Here is a 20,267-nt window from a genome sequence, read left to right as displayed (position 1 = left end):
ACTCAGGAACCCAACTTCAGTAATCTGACATGTTACTCTGAAGTAGTTTGAACACTTGAAAATGAATAAGTTTTCTATGTTTTCTATTTCTCTATGACAGTTTTTTGAAATATGGTACCTAGCTGATATTATTATTAATTATTATTCAAAATATTGCCATATTTACCTAATTGAATCATTTTTTCATTTTTATTATGAAATATTTCATATCTTCAGAAAAGTATATGTAAGTTACAAAGCATAATAATGAAACAAAAAATGAACCAAAAAAATGAAACATTACAGAATTCTGTATTTTTTTAAATTTTCATTTCATATTTAAGGGATTACATTACATCAAAATGAAGAATAAATTTGATATGCTAATAATGCTGTGTTTTGATAGTGAGATCTGGAATAAGTCATTAACCTTCATAAACTTCTCTTACCTCCTCTATAAATAGGAATAGTTATGATACCTACCTTATAGAGTTGCTGTGAGCATTAAATGAGATAATGTATATAAAGCACTTAGTATTAGAACATAATAAATGCACAATAAATACTAACTGTATTATTATTCAGGATAATGAGAAATTAGTATGGAAATTTAGATTGTTTTTAATTGGCATTCTTTTCCTAGTCATAATCCAGTGTTTCTTCATCATTTCATATTCATTTTATAATTTTGTCAAGATCAAACATAATACAGTCACATAATTACAATTTGAGTCTCATAAACTTACTCCAAAAGAAATAAAATTAGGCCTGAGAGGATGTTTGTATCTATACTTATATATTTCTTGGGATGGTAGTTTCCTCTGTTTTTAATACATAAAGGGATTCCTTTGTAATTGAAAGTCTTAAATCCAAAAGATTGAATATCAAAGAATAATTTCAATCTAAATTCTTTATACACAAGCTTTAGGATATTCTGTTTTATTTTGTAGTAAATGAGTAAATATTGTTTTCTAAAAGAGAAGACAAAATCACCCAGGTGTATTGCCTATTTTGTTAATCCAACAAGATATGTGTTTGATTATATCTCATAAAATGGCTTTTCTTTCTTTAAGATCCCCTTGGAAAGGACTTCCAGAACTGACCAACGAGAATGGCCAATACTGTCCTTTCAGCTGTGAAACACAAGCCTGGTCAATTGCTACTATTCTTGAAACTCTCTATGATTTATAGTTGACTCATGCATATGATTGCATTAAGTATGCAATCAATTTTATTGTTGAATGCAAGGTAATAATGTAACGTAAATGCTTTATCTGCACATGCTAAAGTCATTCTTAAAATCTCATTCATATAATACTGATGCCCGAGTTAGGTAAGACTGTAAAGCATTAGTTTTTCTTTTTCTTTTTTTCTTTTTTTAAATAGGATGTTTGTCTTTTGAATTCAGGAAGTATTCTTCAAATGCCTAGAAAAATCAATAATTTGAAATCCAGAGTTTGAAAACGAAAAAATCATGTAATCTTCTATTTGTACATAAGTGAAAATGAAATATGAGAATGTAATAATGAAAGAAATGAAAAAGTATCTTTAAATGGTGGTATATATTTTCTTCAGTAACAATATATACCAAATAGGCTGTGGTTAATTAATACTTTTACTATGGTATTTCTAGCACCTTCCACACTGCATTCAATAGATACTAAATGAATGCTGAATCATAGAAGTGTCCACCTGCAATATACGTTCATAACTGGAGCACAGATGTTTATAATGTGCTTTTATTTTTTTCACTGATATATTAACATGTTTTTAATATAATGAATTTCAACAGTATATTTAACATAATTTACTTGTGCTAATGATGCATAGGATATATGAAAAAACCACAAAGCATTAGGAATTTATTTTCTAAAAACAGTTTTATAAAATTAGTCTTGAGTGCCAGCGTCCTACTATGAGATGGTTTACCTTTTCGTAACGCAAATTGTTGGCCATGTTTATGAGAACTTTAAAGACAAAAAATACTATATTAGTTTTCTAAAACTTAATAACTATTTTTAGTTTGTGTGTAAAAGTGTATTATACTGGTTTCCTAGTAACCAAAATGTGTTGACAAGTTTAACATTGAGAACAATCTTAACATAATATAAATAGAGATATGAATTCAGTAGTTATCTTGAGTTCAGTATAATCATTTGAAAAGCTTTTCATGTTATTTTAACATACCTTAAATCTGGAAAAGTCATAAAGGAAAAAGGCTTTTAACATTTATATGATTTGACATTTTGTAATAGTACTTATTTTCTAGATGAATTTTTTTTTTACTGTCTGTTTTTGTCTCAAGAAGGCTCTTAAATTAGATCATTATACTTACAGTTGAAAGGAAATAGTTGCAAAAATCCATTTCATTTTTCAATTGTGTATTTATAGTTAAAATAATGGTGCAATAACACTTCTCAGCTAGAGGTCACATATCCAACCACCTTAACTCTGAAGAAGGAGTAAAAATAAAGAAGAAAAACAAGTAAGCTAAAACTTCTGAGTAGTAAAAATGTAAAAATGCTTCAGATACCAAATACCCATTCTCGACCCTCCTTTAGTTTTAACTAGCTTCGTTCCTGGTTTCCCAACCTAAAGCAGATTAAATCCTACAGATTTAACGACCATTGTGATAGTAATCTGACCACTGTCTATAAACACATTGATTTCCAAGTTTCCCTTCCTTCCTTGTTGCTCAACGTATAACCTTCTCTAACCTGTGCAGTTAAAAAGAATGACCTTCCTTGAGAGGCAGAACCATTAGTCATCAAAGATTCACACAGTTCTATTGTTCTAATTTAACTCCTATATTAAAAGTGGTAAGAAAAATAACCAAAAACCAACATTAAATATGTTAAATATAAAAGCAAGAAGCAATGGCTGGCTGATGATTAAATGTGATAAATAAATAAGTAAATGAATATATTAACTCTAATAAATAAATAATTGTCAAACAAGTTGACAATTTTAAATACATAACCATATTGGGTTATCTATGGTAGGGCAAATATCCACCTCAGTAAATTTTTAGGATATTGTGTTGCAGTAGAAAATTAAGTGATTCATATTCCTTACTAGGAATATTAATGAAAGAACATTGTTATAATCTGCATGGCCTATTTTAAAGTTTAAGAGGCATGTTACACATTACTTCATCAAAGGTTGTTAAAATAATAGTTTTAGACTTTAGAGGGATAAATGTTGACTAAAAAACATTTAAATAGAATACTTCATTCCTGAGTGATGTTGGACGAGGTACCATTATACTACATATTGAAAATGGTTCTGTGCCTTGGTTCTTAATTAATTCAAATCATTCTTACTTTTTAACTTGAGAAGTTTGCCAGTTTAACCAGTATGCTGTGATAACTTAATACATTTCAAAGATAATTGAGGAAACATGAGACCTGTCATCCTGTCTATGAGCATTATAACCTATGTGAACTGCAATGCATTTCTGATATGTCTTCAACTGCTCTATCTAGTAGGCAAATGTCATTTTTATGTCTGTGTGCCAAGAAAATAAAAATCTTTTCTAAAGGACTGTATTTTGCATTTATTCCATTATTTACCAGTTAACTAATTTGTTGATGCTGACTACTACCATTTATTCAGGGCTTGCTTATTTTGGGTGCTTTATCTTTTTGCAGGATGTGTGGGGACAAAGAGAGGAAGAAGAATTTTAGGCTGTTCGGTAATTTATTTAATTAGCTATGTTGAAATTAGAAGCAAAGTTAACTTTTGATGTACAAACTGATCTGTTAGCAGCTATACACTCCCCAGGTATTTCTTGAAATCTTTCACGCTACTGTGGATTTTTTGTTTACCTTTCTTTCATGAGTATGAGTGAATTTGTCAAACTTGCCAAACTTATTTATATAGATCCTCAATGTGCCAAAATAATAAACTCAAGTAAGTTGCTCAGTTTTGGGGTTTTTTTCCATTTGTATGAGATTTGAATTATTAAGTAATACTGATACTTTGTCATTTTGACACAATTTTTTCCTAATATATATTTCTTAATATATCTGGTATTGGTTGGAGGTTTTTTGTTTAACTTACAAAAGCTTTTCATTTTCCTTTGATCAAATTTTTTAGTGTTTATCTTTGTGAACTCTTCTATCTCTTCAAAATTTAATTGACATTTTAATTGTCCAATAATTTAATAAATTTTTGTTTCTGTGTTATATTCTGGTTTTATATTTATCTATTTACAGCAGCATACAGTATGAGTTGAGACATTACTTAGCTTTTCTTTCAAAATTGTTATATCCAAACTCATGAACTGAATTTGATTTGTAGTGATTCCTTTTTTAAATTATTGAATTTTATGTAATAATAGGGTGTACTTCTGGGATGTACCGTTGAAGTTATCTGTGCCTGTTCAGTCATTTAACTATTATAATTTTTGTTTTAATATTTGTTAGAGCTTTTCCTCACTGTCTTTCTCTCACTAATCCCCTACTCCTTTTTTAGAATCTTGTTTTATATACCTACCTATTTGTTCTTCTCAAGTACTTTTCCATGTCCAAAGAGTGTTCTCTTACCATTTTTACTAAACTTATACTTAACACTGTAAGGTAATTTGATAGGAATTGACATTTACAGTATTTAATCTTCTAAGAACATAGAGTGTCTGCATTTATTCAATTTTTATTTTTTTAGATTGCTGAAATTCTTCCTAATGTTTGTTTTGCCAGTTAGAATAAAAAACTCAGATTTAACAAACATTTATGAGCCCCTACCATATAATGGGCAATTTTATATTGGAAGTATTATACCTACTTTATGTATGAGAACATTGCTATAGCATCTTGCCCTAAGTCACACGACTGATAAATTACTGGACCAAAACGCAATCCCTGATCTTCCTACCACAAATCCTTTTTCAAAGATCCTCAAGACTGAAGTCTTCTGGCTCACCTTCATGCTTCTTGCCACCATCCATCCACAGGTCAAGCTGTGGCTATTATTAGTTGCCCACATGATTATGGAAATCCTTAGATGCTGTTCTGCTTGGGTCTATATATACTCCCTTAATATCCTGGTCAGATAATACATTTGACTCCCTGGTCAAAATGTATCTGCAGCAATCTGCCCTGATAGGATAACTGATATATTACTGGCTCAATATTCAGACTCAAAATGCATGAGTTAGGTTATACAACTTGGATAAATTTGCAAATATAAGTGTCTTATCAAAGTGAGACAGAGAGGGCTTCCCTGGTGGCGCAGTGGTTGAGAGTCCGCCTGCCGATTCAGGGGACACGGGTTCGTGCCCCGGTCCGGGAAGATCCCACATGCCGCGGAGCGGCTGGGCCCGTGAGCCATGGCCGCTGAGCCTGCGCGTCCGGAGCCTGTGCTCTGCAACGGGAGAGGCCACAGCAGTGAGAGGCCCGCGTACCGAAAAAAAAAAAAAAAAAAAAAGTGAGACAGAGAAAATTCAAAGGCAGTAGGGAACATATTGGTCCATGAGAATTTTGGTCAAAGGAAGCAAGTTATATCTATAGAAGTTCACTAACAAATATGGTACTTAATTAGGCAAACACTCAATATATTTATTGTAACTGATACATTTTGAAAGTGCAAAACTGAGCGCTAAACATCTTTTCTTATAATCATAACATAAGGAAGTGCTCCAAAGATGATTCATCTTGACTCCCACATCACACTCAATGAATCTTAGGCTTCACTTTTACTTGCCTGGGCTCTCATCTATTCCCCACTTTATATTTGCATTCTTGTCTTGTCCTTAAACAAACATAATGATTGCTTAATTGATCACAACTTACACCATCCCTCATAGAACTGAGGAAAACCTTTCTTGAACACTGCTTATATCCCACCACTGATCAGATGACGTTTGGGATACTCTATAATTTGGCCCCAATCTCATTTCAGTTTTGTTACAATAACTTTTCACTCTTTCCAAAGCTGATTACTTGCCACTCTGAGTCTTTGTTTTTTCAACTGTAAAAACAAGAATGATGGTAATACCTACCTTGCAGGGCAGTAAGAATTCATGAAGGCAACCCATAGTATGTTAGGATTAAGTTTGACTGCACATAACAGAGCCCATAACAGTGGTCTCTATGAGACAGAAGTCCAGAAGTGTGCAATCCAGAGCTGATATGCTGGTTCTGTGGTCATCAGGAACCAAGGCTAGTATCTAATGACAAAAAATATTCTATAATTTCTTATATATAATTTTCTTAATATGAATTCATTGTCTCCTAGATGTTGTGAACAAATGTACAATAACCTATTTACTTATTTTGATCAGTGGTTTCTCCAAATTCTTTTTCTTCTTGACTTCCCAAAGCCTTACCTTGAGGAGAAAAGAATTCAAGGTTTACATCTTTCAAATTAGTTGTAAATTTTATGGCTTGGTTAAAATAAGAACAAATTTTATAATTCATAATTTTATATTTACATTTTTAATTCATAATTTTATACTTATATTAAAGTTTAAAGAAGCAAAATAGCAATTATTGAAGTCTCTACTAATAAGGCAAGATGGAATTTTGTACAAATATTTGTTGTTTTCGGTTTGGGTGGTTCTCATCACTGGTGAAAGGGGAAAAAATGTATTTCAGCAGAAAAATAAATGAAATGGTTTGGAATAATTACCTAGAATGCAATTGTTTAATAGACTTAGAATTCCCTTGTTTCTGAGTGTCTTTAGAAAACATAAGCTTTTTTATTTAAAGCAACTTCAAAGCACTAACTCTAAGACCTAGAGTAGCTTTCTATTAGAGCTTCACTTAACTTACTGGAATTCATCTCTGCTTACTCGGAAGTAAACAAATATGTTATTTTGAATGAAGGGGATCTTCATTTCTGTGTGCTTCTCATAATGTGATTGTTCCATTGGGTCAATGGATTCTAGTGATTAAAAGATGTCGTGTGATTCTAATGTTTAAGAGATGCCATTTTCCACAAAACATAGTTCCCTAAACCAGTGATTCCCAATCTTTTATATATTGTGGAATATGTAGAAAAAGCTATTTAAACAGCATTTTGGTAGACGAAAGGAGGATGATTCTGGCTGCTGACAACTAGTCAGAGATGTTTGGCCTGTACGGCTAAAGAAAACTATCTCATTACTCTTGGAACCTTTTTACCATGGGGCCGCACATTAGTTAGAAAACTGCTCTCAACACAGAGGCTACTTTACCTTATGCCCAACCTAAGGAAGAGCAAACCATTTATAATTAAAGGGGTAATGGTTTGTTGGGCTTATTAAAGACATGGCTTATCAGTTTTCAGTCTAGAAACGTCTTAAGGAATGTTCAAGTACAAGTGCTTTCCTAGAGAAAAATTATTTTGAAATATATTGTCCATATAAAAAATATATAACATATGTGCACCTTTAAAGAAGATTAATTAAATGAATAACCATGAACCCGACACAGAATTGAAAACTGAAACAAATTTCCTGTCCCCAGTTTAAACAATACTGAGACCAAGCTAAGATAATAGCAGTGTATTCCAGGAATTCTGCTCTAGGAAGATAAGACTGTAAAATAACTAAAACAGCCTGCACAGCAGTATTTTTCTGATGAGATTTGCAGCAAGATTTGCTTCACAGGTCCTTGGGAATGGAACAAGCTTTACACTGAACACTGGGAGTCAAACACCCTCCAAATTCATCAAACCATCTGACAGGCCTGTGAGAGCCACAGCATCAAACTCAAGACAACTAGTCAAGCTGCTGTCTTCACAGAATAAGTAAGCAGGATGATGGAAAGGCCACATGCTGTGTGTTAGAGCAGGGGTCCCCAGCCTGTAGGCCATGGACCAGTAGCGGTCTGTGGCCTGTTAGGAAGCAGGCCGCACAGCAGGAGGTGAGTGGCAGACGAGCAAGTGAAGCTTCATCTGTATTTATAGCCGCTCCCCATTACTCGCATTACCACCTGAGCTCCGCCTCCTGTCAGATCAACTGCGGCATTAGATTCTCATAGGAGCACAAACCCTACTGTGAACTGCACATGCAAGGGATCTAGGTTGCGCGCTCCTTTAAGGATCTAATGCCTGATGTTCTGAGGTGGAGCTGAGGCGGTGATGCTAGTGCTGGGGAGCAGCTGCAAATACAGATTATCATGAGCAGAGAGGTTTGACTGCACAGAGACCATAATAAATCAGTTGCTTGCAGACTCATATCAAAACCCTATCAGTAAGCGGCAAGTGAAAACAAGCTCAGGGCTCCCACTGATTCTGCATTATGGTGAGTTGTATAATTATTTCGTTATATATTACAATGTAATAGTAATAGAAATAAAGTGCACAATAAATGTAATGCTCTTGAATCATACCAAACCCACACCCCACAACCCCATCCATGGAAAAATTGTCTTCCACAAAACCGGTCCCTGGTGCCAAAAAGGTTTGGGACTGCTGTGTTAGAGAATGCTCCCTAATTTAACATCATCTTTGAAATTACCAAAGTTGTTCTTAGGTGCTACATTTTATTGAAATTTAACTCGAGAATGCATTTACCAGATGGTTGTCATAATTCCTTTCCTATCCAGTCAGGTAGTTCAAGAATATTTTGTATGGGGACTCCCTTGGTGGTCCAGTGGCTAAGACTCTGCACTCCCAGTGCAGGGGGCCCGGGTTTGGTTCCTGGTCAGGGAACTAGATCCCACGTGCCGCAACTAAAGATCCTGCACACAGCAACAAAGATCCCATGTGCCACGACTAAGACTTGACACAGCCAAATAAATAAATATTTTAATATATATTTTATATAACCTACCATTTTAAAACTTGGATAACAAGTTTTTCCCTCTTCTTTTTTTTCTTCCAGTTTTATTTTTATATTTGACTCTTTTCTGTCTTTTGTAATCCTGTTGAAATGGTCATACATATATATATATATTTTAGAAATAAAAAAGTCCTATTTAGGAATAGCTGAACAGTTTTTTTAAAACCCTACTCTCCTTTTATCTCACCTTCCTTTTTTTTGTGGTTTCCCTTACTCCCTTTTCCTCCTTCTTTCTTTCCCTTTTTTCCCCTCTCCTATTTTATTTTATTCCTTGAAAGTACCTTATTCTTACCATAGGAACTATAAACATTGCATGGCCTCATAGCAGTATTCGCAGACAAAAAACTGCACAGCTTTGTGTTCAATACCTACAAAATCTAAAACTCCTTGGACTAAACTTTGAAAATAATTGTTCCAGTGACAAAGCAACCAGATTATTTGGTTCAATATCTTCGCTTTTGCAAGAACTCTGAGTGATTTTGACTAAGTTCCATCAATACCGTAATTCTCAGATTTTATACTAGAAATGTTATTTGTGTGTGAAGCAATTTCATTTTCTAATAATCTTTTAATATTCCCATTGTTCCTATAGGAAAAAAAAAAACTTCAGCCAAAAACATTCTAAAACAGCTTAAGTAGTCACAATTACGTCAGGTAAATATCTCAACTATTTATTTAGATCATTAAAACCTGTGTATTCTGATCCTAAGTTGTTGAACCAAAATGATTTTTGGTGTTCCAACTATACATATTTCAAGGCTTGTTACAATTGTGGGTTTTAACAGTTTTCTCTAAACTTTCATACCATAGATACAGGAAAATTATCGCATGGTACTATATATAATACAATCTTCATTATCATTAAATAAAGTCAGGCTATACCAGTAAAGATACCTGGAATAGATGTTTTACCCTTGGTAGTTTATTTCACTCCACATCTCCTCTTCGGGTTGTAATAATTTCCACGGTAAGAAGAGGGTGGGGGTGAGTAAAATGGGTGAAAGTGGTCAAAAGGTACAAACTTCCGGTTATAAAATAACAGTCATGGGCATATAATGTACAGCATGGCAACTATAGTTAGGAATACTGTACTACATACCTGAAAGTTGCTAAGAGAATAGATCTTAAAAGTTCTCATCACAAGAAAAAAAAATTTGTTAACTCTAGTGACGAATGTTACCTAGTCTTGTGGTGGTCATTTCACAATATATACAAATATCGAATCATTATATTGTACATCTGAAATGAATATAATGTTATATGTCAATTATATCTCAATTTAAAATTCTCAACAATAAAAAAAAATTATTATATGATGGGGAGAGGGAGAGAGATGACTGTTCTTCTCAGAAGAACCTTCAAAAAAGGGAAAAGTCAGTCAAGAGCCAGATGTGATTACAGAACAATTTGATTACAAATGGGAAATTAAAAATCCTGAAGGCAATAACCAAATAGTTCAAAGGTAATCAATAGAGTCAGGAAATTCAAACTTAAATTCCCAAGTTGAATCTTGAGCTGGATTAGTCCTATTTAATTATGTGATGTTTAAAAGTTAAAAGATATCTGAATCTTTATTTAGTTAAAAGTAGGACCTGAGGATTGTGTAATTATCTTTCTTTAGTAATTTTTAGCGACATATATATTTCTTCGGAATATTACATTAAATCTCATTCTATCTCGAGTAAAATATGCAGTTAAAGGGAAAAAATGAACAAAAAATTATTTGTAAATGTAGTGCACAGAGTTATTTATGCTTAGAAATTATAAAAATAAGCTCTTAGCATTCCTGACTTTACTTACCAAATGGTTTAATTAGCTGAATTTTCTACCCTTTCTTTCTTTTAACAATTAGTATACCTCTTGTGCTAGTATTGATTCATCTTCCAGTAAATGGTTACTCCTAATGATAGTTGTCTGGGAAGTAATACAAGAGATATTCTCTTGTACACAAAGTCTTTTAAGAAGGAAGGTAATGATGAGCTTTAACAACTGAGAGAGAAGGAAAGTGGGTAAGTGACATTTGGGTTACTTAAGTGAAGCATGTTGAGATGGGCTGTTCTACATGATTCTATGTTTCAGTTCCTGATGAAAACCCAACAAACAGGTAAAACATTTCCTCTCACCAATATTTATCATGGAGTTGTCAAAGACCATGTCATCTATTTCTGTAAAAATTGAAAACTTCCAAGTCACTGCCAAATGTTGGAATATTATAACCAGTCATTTGAAAATTTTAACCACTGTAAACGAGCAAAACCTAAGTTCTGTGCTATTTATAAAAACAAAGATGCTTAAGAAAATCACTAATTCGTTTTATATACTAATTACAAATTCAAACCCTGCTTAGAAAACTCATAGCCTCATTCAATATGGCATGTATATACTTTAACTTTTAAAAAATTATTCTGTATTCTACATCTTTTTCATTATTAAATGGGCCTTTCCTGATCCTAGAGACCAGATTTCCTTATTATACTCTCTCATCGGACTCTGTGAAATTTCTTTGCAGCATTTAAATAGTTACAATTCTACATTAGACATTATTTAATTAAAATACTTCCCCTGCTAGATAGACATTTCTAACCTGAAAACAGCATGAAGAATGGAGCTCAGTGCCTAGAACATTGTGATGGGGTTCAGGACACACTACCCCAAAATATGGCACCTTAACATATTGGATATTTTTAATTTTTTGGTTCTAGTGTATGACCTTTATTTCATGAAACCTTTTGAGAATTATTATGGGGGTTTTGAGGTTTCCCCTACAAGAAGAAATTTCCATGAGTCTTGTTCACCCTTGAATATTGTAGCCTCACATACAGCATATGCTCAATAAATTAATGACTAAAGTTCGTTTTGTCAGGACTGACAAAAGAGGACCACAGTGGCTAAGAAACATCCACAACTGAACTGAAATATGACATCACAGCTAAACAAATATGTTATTCTATCTCCCAGGACCTACAACTCGCAATCTGATATACGTACGAAACAGGTAAACTTTCTAGTTCACATTGAACTTGTAGGAGTTCTTTATTGAAGAGGTGCACTAAAAATTGGGATTTAGAAAATAGTGGCGCTTGGACAGGCCTAAACAGTCTTCTATAACGAGTAGAGGGATGGAGGTGAGAGTAAGTGTGGTACATCTGAGGAATGTGGGCAACACAATTTGTTCTGGGATAAATTATGATAAGATTAGATACAGGTTAAGGCCTTGAAAAGCAAACTAGAATAGATACAAATCAGCTACACCCACCAGGATGGCTAAAACAAAAATAGAAAATACCAAGTACTGGCATGGATATGGAGTGGCTGGAACTCTCATACACTGCTTATAGGGGTGCGAACTGGCACAACTGCTTTGGAAAACTATTTGGCATTGCCTAATGAGCTTAAACATACCAACAGTTCCATTTTGGGTATACACCTAAGAGAAACGTGTTCATATGTTCAACAGAAGACATACACAAGAATGTTGATAGACCAAACTTGAGACTTCCCAAATGCTCATTAACAGAAAATAGATAAATTCTGGTGCGTTTGCACAGTGGAGTATACAGCAGTGAGAAGAATGAACTACAGCTAGAGCAACTAGGAAGATAACTCTCACAAATAGTGTTGAGTCAGATGCAGTAGGGTACATATTAGATGACTTCATTTACATAAAATATGCAAATGAACAAAACTAATCATGCTGTTGGAAGTCAGGATGGTAGTTTTCCTTGTGTAGGGGGTGCAGTGCTTAGAAAAGGGCATGAGAAAGGCTTCTGGGCATTGGCAATGTTCTGTGTCCTGATCAGCTGCTGTTTATACGTATAAGGTCAGTTTGTAGAAAATCCTTGAGCTGCACAATTACGATTTGTGCAGTATTCTGTCTGTAGGTTAAAGTTCAATAAAATGTCCCCCAGCCCTACCATTAAAACCTGTTACAGAGCTCTTGTATTATTTCAATAGTAATTAATTTATATTTTGTGATTTACTACTTCAGGTTTTAAAGGTTCACTATCTGCTGGTGAAGTAGTCCTTTTTTTTTTTTATTTAGCGAAATGTATCCTTTCAGAATTATTACTCAGTTTGATCAGTAAACCTGAGTTTATCCTAATTATATTTATATAATGAGCTTGATTATTTTATAGGCTTCTAGCATATCCCAAATCTTTTAATCTATAATCAGTTTTCTCTCTTTCTCTTTTCTCTCTGTCTCTCACACACATCTTTTACACACTTCTAAAAAAAAATTAGAGCCTAAGTGTTACACAGATTTTTAGATGTAAGTATCCTGATACCCAGCTCAGCACTCTTCTTCCTGTGTCTCCACGGTGTAAGACAAGAGCTGGGTGCCTCTGGGGGACATCCCTGATGTAAGTGCTGCCATTGCCATTTTGTGACAACATGGGGCTCTACAGTCATTTGGACCAAGATATAAAATTGACCCTATCGTGGCGAGGTCGGGGAATTCAAGAAATTAGAATTCACATCAAAATGATATCAACATTTATTTAAAGTATTTGACTTCTAGGGAACATGGTAATTCTTCCTGTATTCTAAAGAGAATTTTCCAATTAAAAAACTTCTAATCATTATTTCTAGAATGTGACAAAAAGTCATCTTTGAAAACTTAGGTACAATTAAGCTTTTTTTTAATTCTTAAACTTATGATTATTTATTTATTTATTTATTTATTTATTATTTTTGGCTGCGTTCAGTCTTCATTGCTGCCCGTGGGTTTTCTCATTGCCATGGCTTCTTTTGGTACAGAGCACGGACTTCAGTTTGTGGTGCGCAGGCTCAGTAGCTGTGGCTCGCAGGCTCTAGAGCACAGGCTCAGCAGTTGTGGTGCACGGGTTTAGGTGCTCTGCGGCATGTGGGATCTTCCCGGACCAGGGCTCTAACCGGTGTCCCCTGCATTGGCAGGCAGATTCTTAACCACTGCGTCACCAGGGAAGTTCCTATGATTAATTTTAAGAAGTCCCTCCAAGAGCCATTCTGCAAGCTCAGTGAAGATACGGGAATGTGGTAGACAATCAGGAGTGCCCCCCATCAAGGGCCTGCTTTGCTGAGTGCTGAGCTCCGCTTGAAGCTGAGCAAGCTTCAGCAAGTGCCAGCAGAGGACAGTGTGTGCTCACCTTATGTCTCTGAGTCACCCCCACTGCTCTGACAGATGCGGTTGAACAGGTCTCTCCCGTTGGGGGAACCAACACTTTTAGCTAACTCAGGACTTTGCCAGCTGAAATCAGGGCATGTATGTTTGCTTTAAATTTCATAATGAATCTAACTTGATAGTAAGTTTAACCCTAATATAAATTATACTAAGACAGGGACTTTTTTCCCTTCTCATAAATGAAATTTTGCCTTCCTTTTTGGATTGATATTGAACATAATTATATCTGCTCTGCCTTGTTACCCTTTACATAAGCCTTTCCAAATATCCCCAAACTTCCCAGCAATCTAATGGGATAGGTGATATTTCTCTTTGAGAAGAATTGACCAATTCTAAAAGAAATGAGATGGCTTTTTGGCGGGGAGGTGGGGGGGGGGTGTGAACAGAATTATTTATTTATTTATTTGTATTAGAGTATAGCTGATTTGCAATGTGTTAGTTTCAGGTGTACAGCAAAGTGAATCAGTTATATATATATATATTATTTTTCAGATTCTTTTCCCATATAGGTTATTACAGAATATTGAGTAGAGTTTCCTGTGCTATACAGTAGGTCTTTGTTAGTTATCTATTTTATATATAGTGTGTATCTGTTAATTCCAATCTCCTGAGATGACTTTTTTAAATAAATCATTCAGTAAGAGACAGTACCAATTGTCAAAGTGTGCTCTGAAATTATGAATTCTTCACATTTTCATTCACGATGTCCTGGTAATTTTTCCAATTGTCATCAGTCTCTTTATCAGTAAGTCCATTCATGGAACTTTATAGAAAAGAAATCCCATATTGTGGTAATCATTTGTCAATATATATGTATAACAAATCATCATGTTGTTCACCTTAAATAAATATGTCAATTATATCTGAATAAAGCTAGAAAAAAAAGAAAAGGGACTAAGGCCGAAACCCCAAATTAAATACATATTATCTCAACAATAGATAAGGCTGAAATTTTAATTCATGAGAAAATTAAAGTTGGGTTTTTTTTTCCAACCAATAAAGAGATTTTAATTTCAGTTTAGTAATGGTATGGGAGAAAACAAAAAAACACTTTTGCATAAATCCTCTTTGGATAACGATGCCTATTAAGAGATGAGGTATTTCTATTGTTAAGAAGAAACAACATACCCTAAATGGAGTCACTTGTGTTAAGTCCACGTCACCGTCACCAAACCAGTTTATTACCTAACCTAATTGCAGTCTCACCTTCCCAGAAGTGAAACCTTTGACCAGTCAACCTATAATTAGCTGGTTGGCACTGAGGGAGGTAATCCGTACAGGCCCTCTGGTTCCCTTTAGGAGGGTGACCTTGCCTGAAACAATGCATTCTTTGCTAATAACTTCCTTTTCTCACAGCCCTTCCACCTTTAAAAACCTTTCCTTTTGGGCTTCCCTGGTGGCGCAGTGGTTGAGAGTCCCCCTGCTGATGCAGGGGACGCGGGTTCGTGCCCTGGTCCGGGAGGATCCCACATGCCGCGGAGAGGCTGGGCCCGTGAGCCATGGCCGCTGGGCCTGCACGTCCGGAGCCTGTGCTCCACAACGGGAGAGGCCACAGCAGTGAGAGGCCCGTGTACCGCAAAAAAAAAAAAAAAAAAAAAAAAACCTTTCCTTTTTTACAGTTTAGAGGAGCTCCCTTCTATTTGCTAGATGGGGTGCTGCCGGATTCATGAATCATTTAATAAAACCAATTTGATTCTTGAATTTACTCAGTTGAATTTTTGTTTTACACTATGCAGCCGATTTGGAAGATGATATTCCCACCGCCTTCAAATACTTTCCTGTAGTTAAGGGTTGGTAGGAAATTGAGTAAGATGGGAGACACTTCCTTATTGCAAAATATAAGAAGTTGGAGAGGTTGAAAGGCAAGCTCTGCATTCTCAGGATTCTTTAAAATGTCTCACTATTTTATCAATGGAACAGGATAGAAAGCCCAGAGATAAACTCACGCACATATGGTCAACTTATCTTTGATAAAGGAGGCAGGAATGTACAGTGGAGAAAGGACAGCCTCTTCAATAAGTGGTGCTGGGAAAACTGGACAGGTACATGTAAAAGTATGAGGTTAGATCACTCCCTAACACCATACACAAAAATAAGCTCAAAATGGATTAAAGACCTAAATGTAAGGTCAGAAACTATCAAACTCTTAGAGGAAAACATAGGCAGAACACTCTATGACATAAATCACAGCAAGATCTTTTTTGACCCACTTCCTAGAGAAATGGAAATAAAAACAAAAATAAACAAATGGGACCTAATGAAACTTCAAAGCTTTTGCACAGCAAAGGAAACCATAAAAAAAGACAAACAGACAACCCTCAGAATGGGAGAAAATATTTGCAAATGAAGCAACTGACAAAGGATTAATCTCCAAAATTTACAAGCAGCTCATGCAGCTCAATGACAACAAAACAAAAAACCCAATCCAAAAATGTGCAGAATACCTAAATAGACATATCTCCAAAGAAGATATACAGACTGCCAACAAACACATGAAAGAATGCTCAACATCATTAATCATTAGAGAAATGCAAATCAAAACTACAATGAGATATCATCTCACACCGGTCAGAATGGCCATCATCAAAAAATCTACAAACAATAAATGCTGGAGAGGGTGTGGAGAAAAGGGAACACTCTTGCACTGCTGGTGGGAATATGAATTGGTTCAGCCACTATAGAGAACAGTATGGAGGTTCCTTAAAAAACTACAAATAGAACTACCATATGACCCAGCAATCCCACTACTGGGCATATTCCCTGAGAAAACCAAAATTCAAAGAGTCATGTAAAAAAAAAAAAAAAAAAAAAAAAGAGTCATGTACCAAAATGTTCATTGCAGCTCTATTTACAATAGCCCGGAGATGGAAACAACCTAAGTGCCCATCATCGGATGAATGGATAAATGGATAAAGAAGATGTGGCACATATATACAATGGAATATTACTCAGCCATAAAAAGAAACGAAATTGAGCTATTTGTAATGAGGTGGATAGACCTAGAGTCTGTCATACAGAGTGAAGTAAGTCAGAAAGAAAAAGACAAATACCATATGCTAACACATATATATGGAATTTAAGAAAAAAAATGTCATGAAGAACCTAGGAGTAAGACAGCAATAAAGACACAGACCTACTGGAGAACAGACTTGAGGATATGGGGAGGGGGAAGGGTGAGCTGTGACAGGGCAAGAGAGAGGCATGGACATATATACACTACCAAACGTACGGTAGATAGCTAGTGGGAAGCGGCCGCATAGCACAGGGAGATCAGCTGGGTGCTTTTTGACCACCTGGAGGGGTGAGAGGGAGGGAGACGCAAGAGGGAAGAGATATGGGGACATATGTATATGTATAACTGATTCACTTTGTTATAAAGCAGAAACTAACACACCATTGTAAAGCAATTATACTCCAATAAAAAAAAAGTCTCAGTATTTTGATGACCCTTATCAGTTTAATCTTTTCCCTTTAGTTAACAAAGTAACTCAATCATTTCATATTTTGTTCACAGCCAATTGTGGAAGAGAATCTCTCCTATTCAACTCAGAGACTTTCAGGGAACGTGTGTCTGGAGAATATTTTAGAAACATGAGACATGATTGTACTTAAAATATGACAGTAAGAAGAGAGACAGGATCTCTCTTCTTAACAGTAAACTGTTAAGAAGAGAGATCCATAACCTTGGTCTTTTTTTTCCTGGATGAATTCAGGAAAATGCCAGTCTTAACCTGGCATTTTAAGTCTTATCAAACAAGTTGTAGATGGTGAATTAAGTTACCATAAGTTTCTGTTTGGTGCTGGGAAAAAAGAAAAAGATCCTGGATGTTTGGAGGGGGGTTGTTTGTTTGTTTGTTTTCACCTCAAAATGATCAAAAATTGCTCTGGCGTGTCATTTCTAGTCAAAGTTAGTGTTTTTGAATAATAAATGTGAAGAAACTTGAGGTCCACCATGACTTTCACATTTATGACTCAGAGATTTATATGTAAAAGAAAACAGTTATAAATATGACTTATGCAGATAATTATCTCCTCCTCATTTCTCCTTAATTGTAGGGATCTATTGTCAGGGAGGGGGAAGTTTCCCTTCTACCCCTCTTGAGTTCTTGTGGCTGACCTAATAATCACATTGACACAAGACAGATTAACAGGAGAAAAAGAAAAATTTTAATTCATGAGCGTGGAGGCCTCATAAAAATGGGAACTAAGAAGTGGCCAGAGCAGACAGTTTTTATACTTTTTAGACAAAACAAAAAACAAATTTGTGAGGAATTGATAGGACAAAAAAACTTAGGTTTTGGGTGCCCAATGAGTGAAGCATCATAGAGTTTGGGATTGGGGTAGTGAATTAAAGAAGTAACAATGTTTTTTATACAAGCTTCTTGACCCCCAAATTTATATCTAGCTTATTAAGGGTGTTCTTCTATCTCCAGATACAAGGAGTGCACCTTTCACATGAGAGATTTATTAAGTAACTTTATTTATTAAGTAATAATTCAAAAAGTCAATATACCACTGAAGCACATTTTGGAACAGCTTACCCTGGGCCACAACAGTTCCCTCCTCTGAAACATACCTGGAAGACTCACATATTAAAGCTGAGCTGCTGACTGCAGAGAGAGAGAAAGTGTTAGTAAAGTCCTCCATTTCACTGAATAATTTTCTTAGTTCTGAGGTCAGTTCAGTTAAACAGTTATATCTCATTTCAGGAGGCAGTGATGCAGATGGGCTCCCAAAGCTAGTCCTATGGTACAAACAATCAGGCCTTTAATAAGAGGCATTTATATGGAAACAAAAGAAAAAACAATGGTTAATGATTGGAGCAGATTATAAGCCAGTTTCTGAGCCCAGAGGGCAGTCAGTCAAAAAGATTTCTAGATGTCAGTGTCATGCATCTTTTGCAGTTTGAAATGTCTCTGATGATGTCATTGGGTGTTCAGGTGAGGTTTCTGAGAGACTCATACAGAAACAGGCACAAGGATTGTTTAAATGTGAGCTGTTTGTGGTAATTTCTCTGAAGTTTATATCAAACCACCTCGCTTCAGTTTGCAGGATTTCAGAAAAAAGGCAGTTTTAGTTCTCGATGATTCCAAATCAAAAGGATGTGAGAAGACTGGAAATGTTAGAGAGTTATAGCCAGATTTTGGAGGAAACTAGAAAAATTCAGGATCCAGTCCAGTTTTCAGGAAATAACAAAACCTCAAGGAATATTAATAGCACTAGAATCTAATATCCACAAGTGTGTATTATAGTTTCTATTGAAACATAATTTTTCTCTCTAAAATCACCCTCATTTCTATCAAAGATAGCCAAATTAAGACTGATTTGTTTGCAAAATAAGTTTAGATTTGATAAACTTGGTCTGATTATGTATATAAGTACAGCAAGAATAGCAGTTGGCCATATAGGTTCTTTTGTTATTTTTAATTTTTTTTAATTTTTTAAAATTTTTGGCTGCATTCCGTCTTTGTTGCCTCGCATGGGCTTTCTCTAGCTGCGGTGAGCAGGGGCTACTCTTCATTGCAGTGCCCAGGCTTCTCATTGTGGTGGCTTCTCTTGTTGCAGAGCACGGGCTCTAGGCGCAAAGGCTTCAGTAGTTACAGCACGTGGGCTCCGTAGTTGTGGCTCGCGGGCTCAGTAGTTGAGGCTCACGGCTCTAGAGCGCAGGCTCAGTAGTTGTGGCACATGGGCTTAGTTGCTCCGTGGCATGTGGGATCCTCCTGGACCAGGGATCGAACCCGTGTCCCCTGCATTGGCAGGCAGGTTCTTAACCACTGCACCATCAGCAAAGTCCCCATATAGGCTCTTTTAAATCTGCTCTGCTTGAACTTTTCATAATGAATTTCCAGATTGAACTTTAAATGCTTCTCAAGGCCTGGAAACCACACCAAAGACTTATCATCAGACTCACCTATAATACCTATGAATTTGGGTGAATTTCTCTCTTCTTGAGGTCCCCAAAATATCCTGAGGTTCCTGCACCTGCCAGGAAGTGACCTTCCTTACTCACCTGATAAGGCTGCCGGGAATCCTGTAAGTAAGGTACCAGGCTGATTTTCCAAGGGGCTTTATTGGCTCCATAAAGTCAACCTTTGTTCCTTCAAACTGTCTAGTCATATCTGAGTCTACATGTCTGAGTTTCATATATGACATTCTAGTCAAAGCCTTGGTAATATAACTAAATGTTTCCAATTGTGTCCTTTTATAAGGAGAACAGATTCTTATTGAACTTATGCAATAACTATATTGCCAAGAAAATAATACTTACTGAGAGTTTCTGAATTCTGAAGTGATCAGGTATGGAGAAAAAGATAAATGTTTCAATTCTGCTTACAAAGGTATAATTTACTAAGTTGCTGT

At 35.4% G+C, this 20,267-nt stretch overlaps 1 protein-coding gene across 3 annotated transcripts in view; it reads left to right on the top strand.

The window, feature by feature from the left end:
- Window positions 1-3,527, top strand: part of AGL (amylo-alpha-1,6-glucosidase and 4-alpha-glucanotransferase) — a 79,602-nt gene extending 76,075 nt beyond the window's left edge. For all 3 annotated transcript variants that reach the window (XM_030868785.2, XM_060302295.1, XM_060302303.2), the window contains exon 34: window positions 1,053-3,527. In XM_030868785.2, the coding sequence (XP_030724645.1) occupies window positions 1,053-1,170 (118 nt within the window). In that variant the 3' untranslated portion in view covers window positions 1,171-3,527. The remainder of the gene's footprint in view (window positions 1-1,052) is intronic.
- The last annotated feature ends 16,740 nt before the right edge of the window (window positions 3,528-20,267 follow it).

This window comes from Globicephala melas, chromosome 1 (genome assembly GCF_963455315.2).
Source record: "Globicephala melas chromosome 1, mGloMel1.2, whole genome shotgun sequence".
NCBI classification, from domain to species: Eukaryota; Metazoa; Chordata; class Mammalia; order Artiodactyla; family Delphinidae; genus Globicephala; species Globicephala melas.
This window is presented reverse-complemented; position numbering and strand designations above follow the sequence as displayed.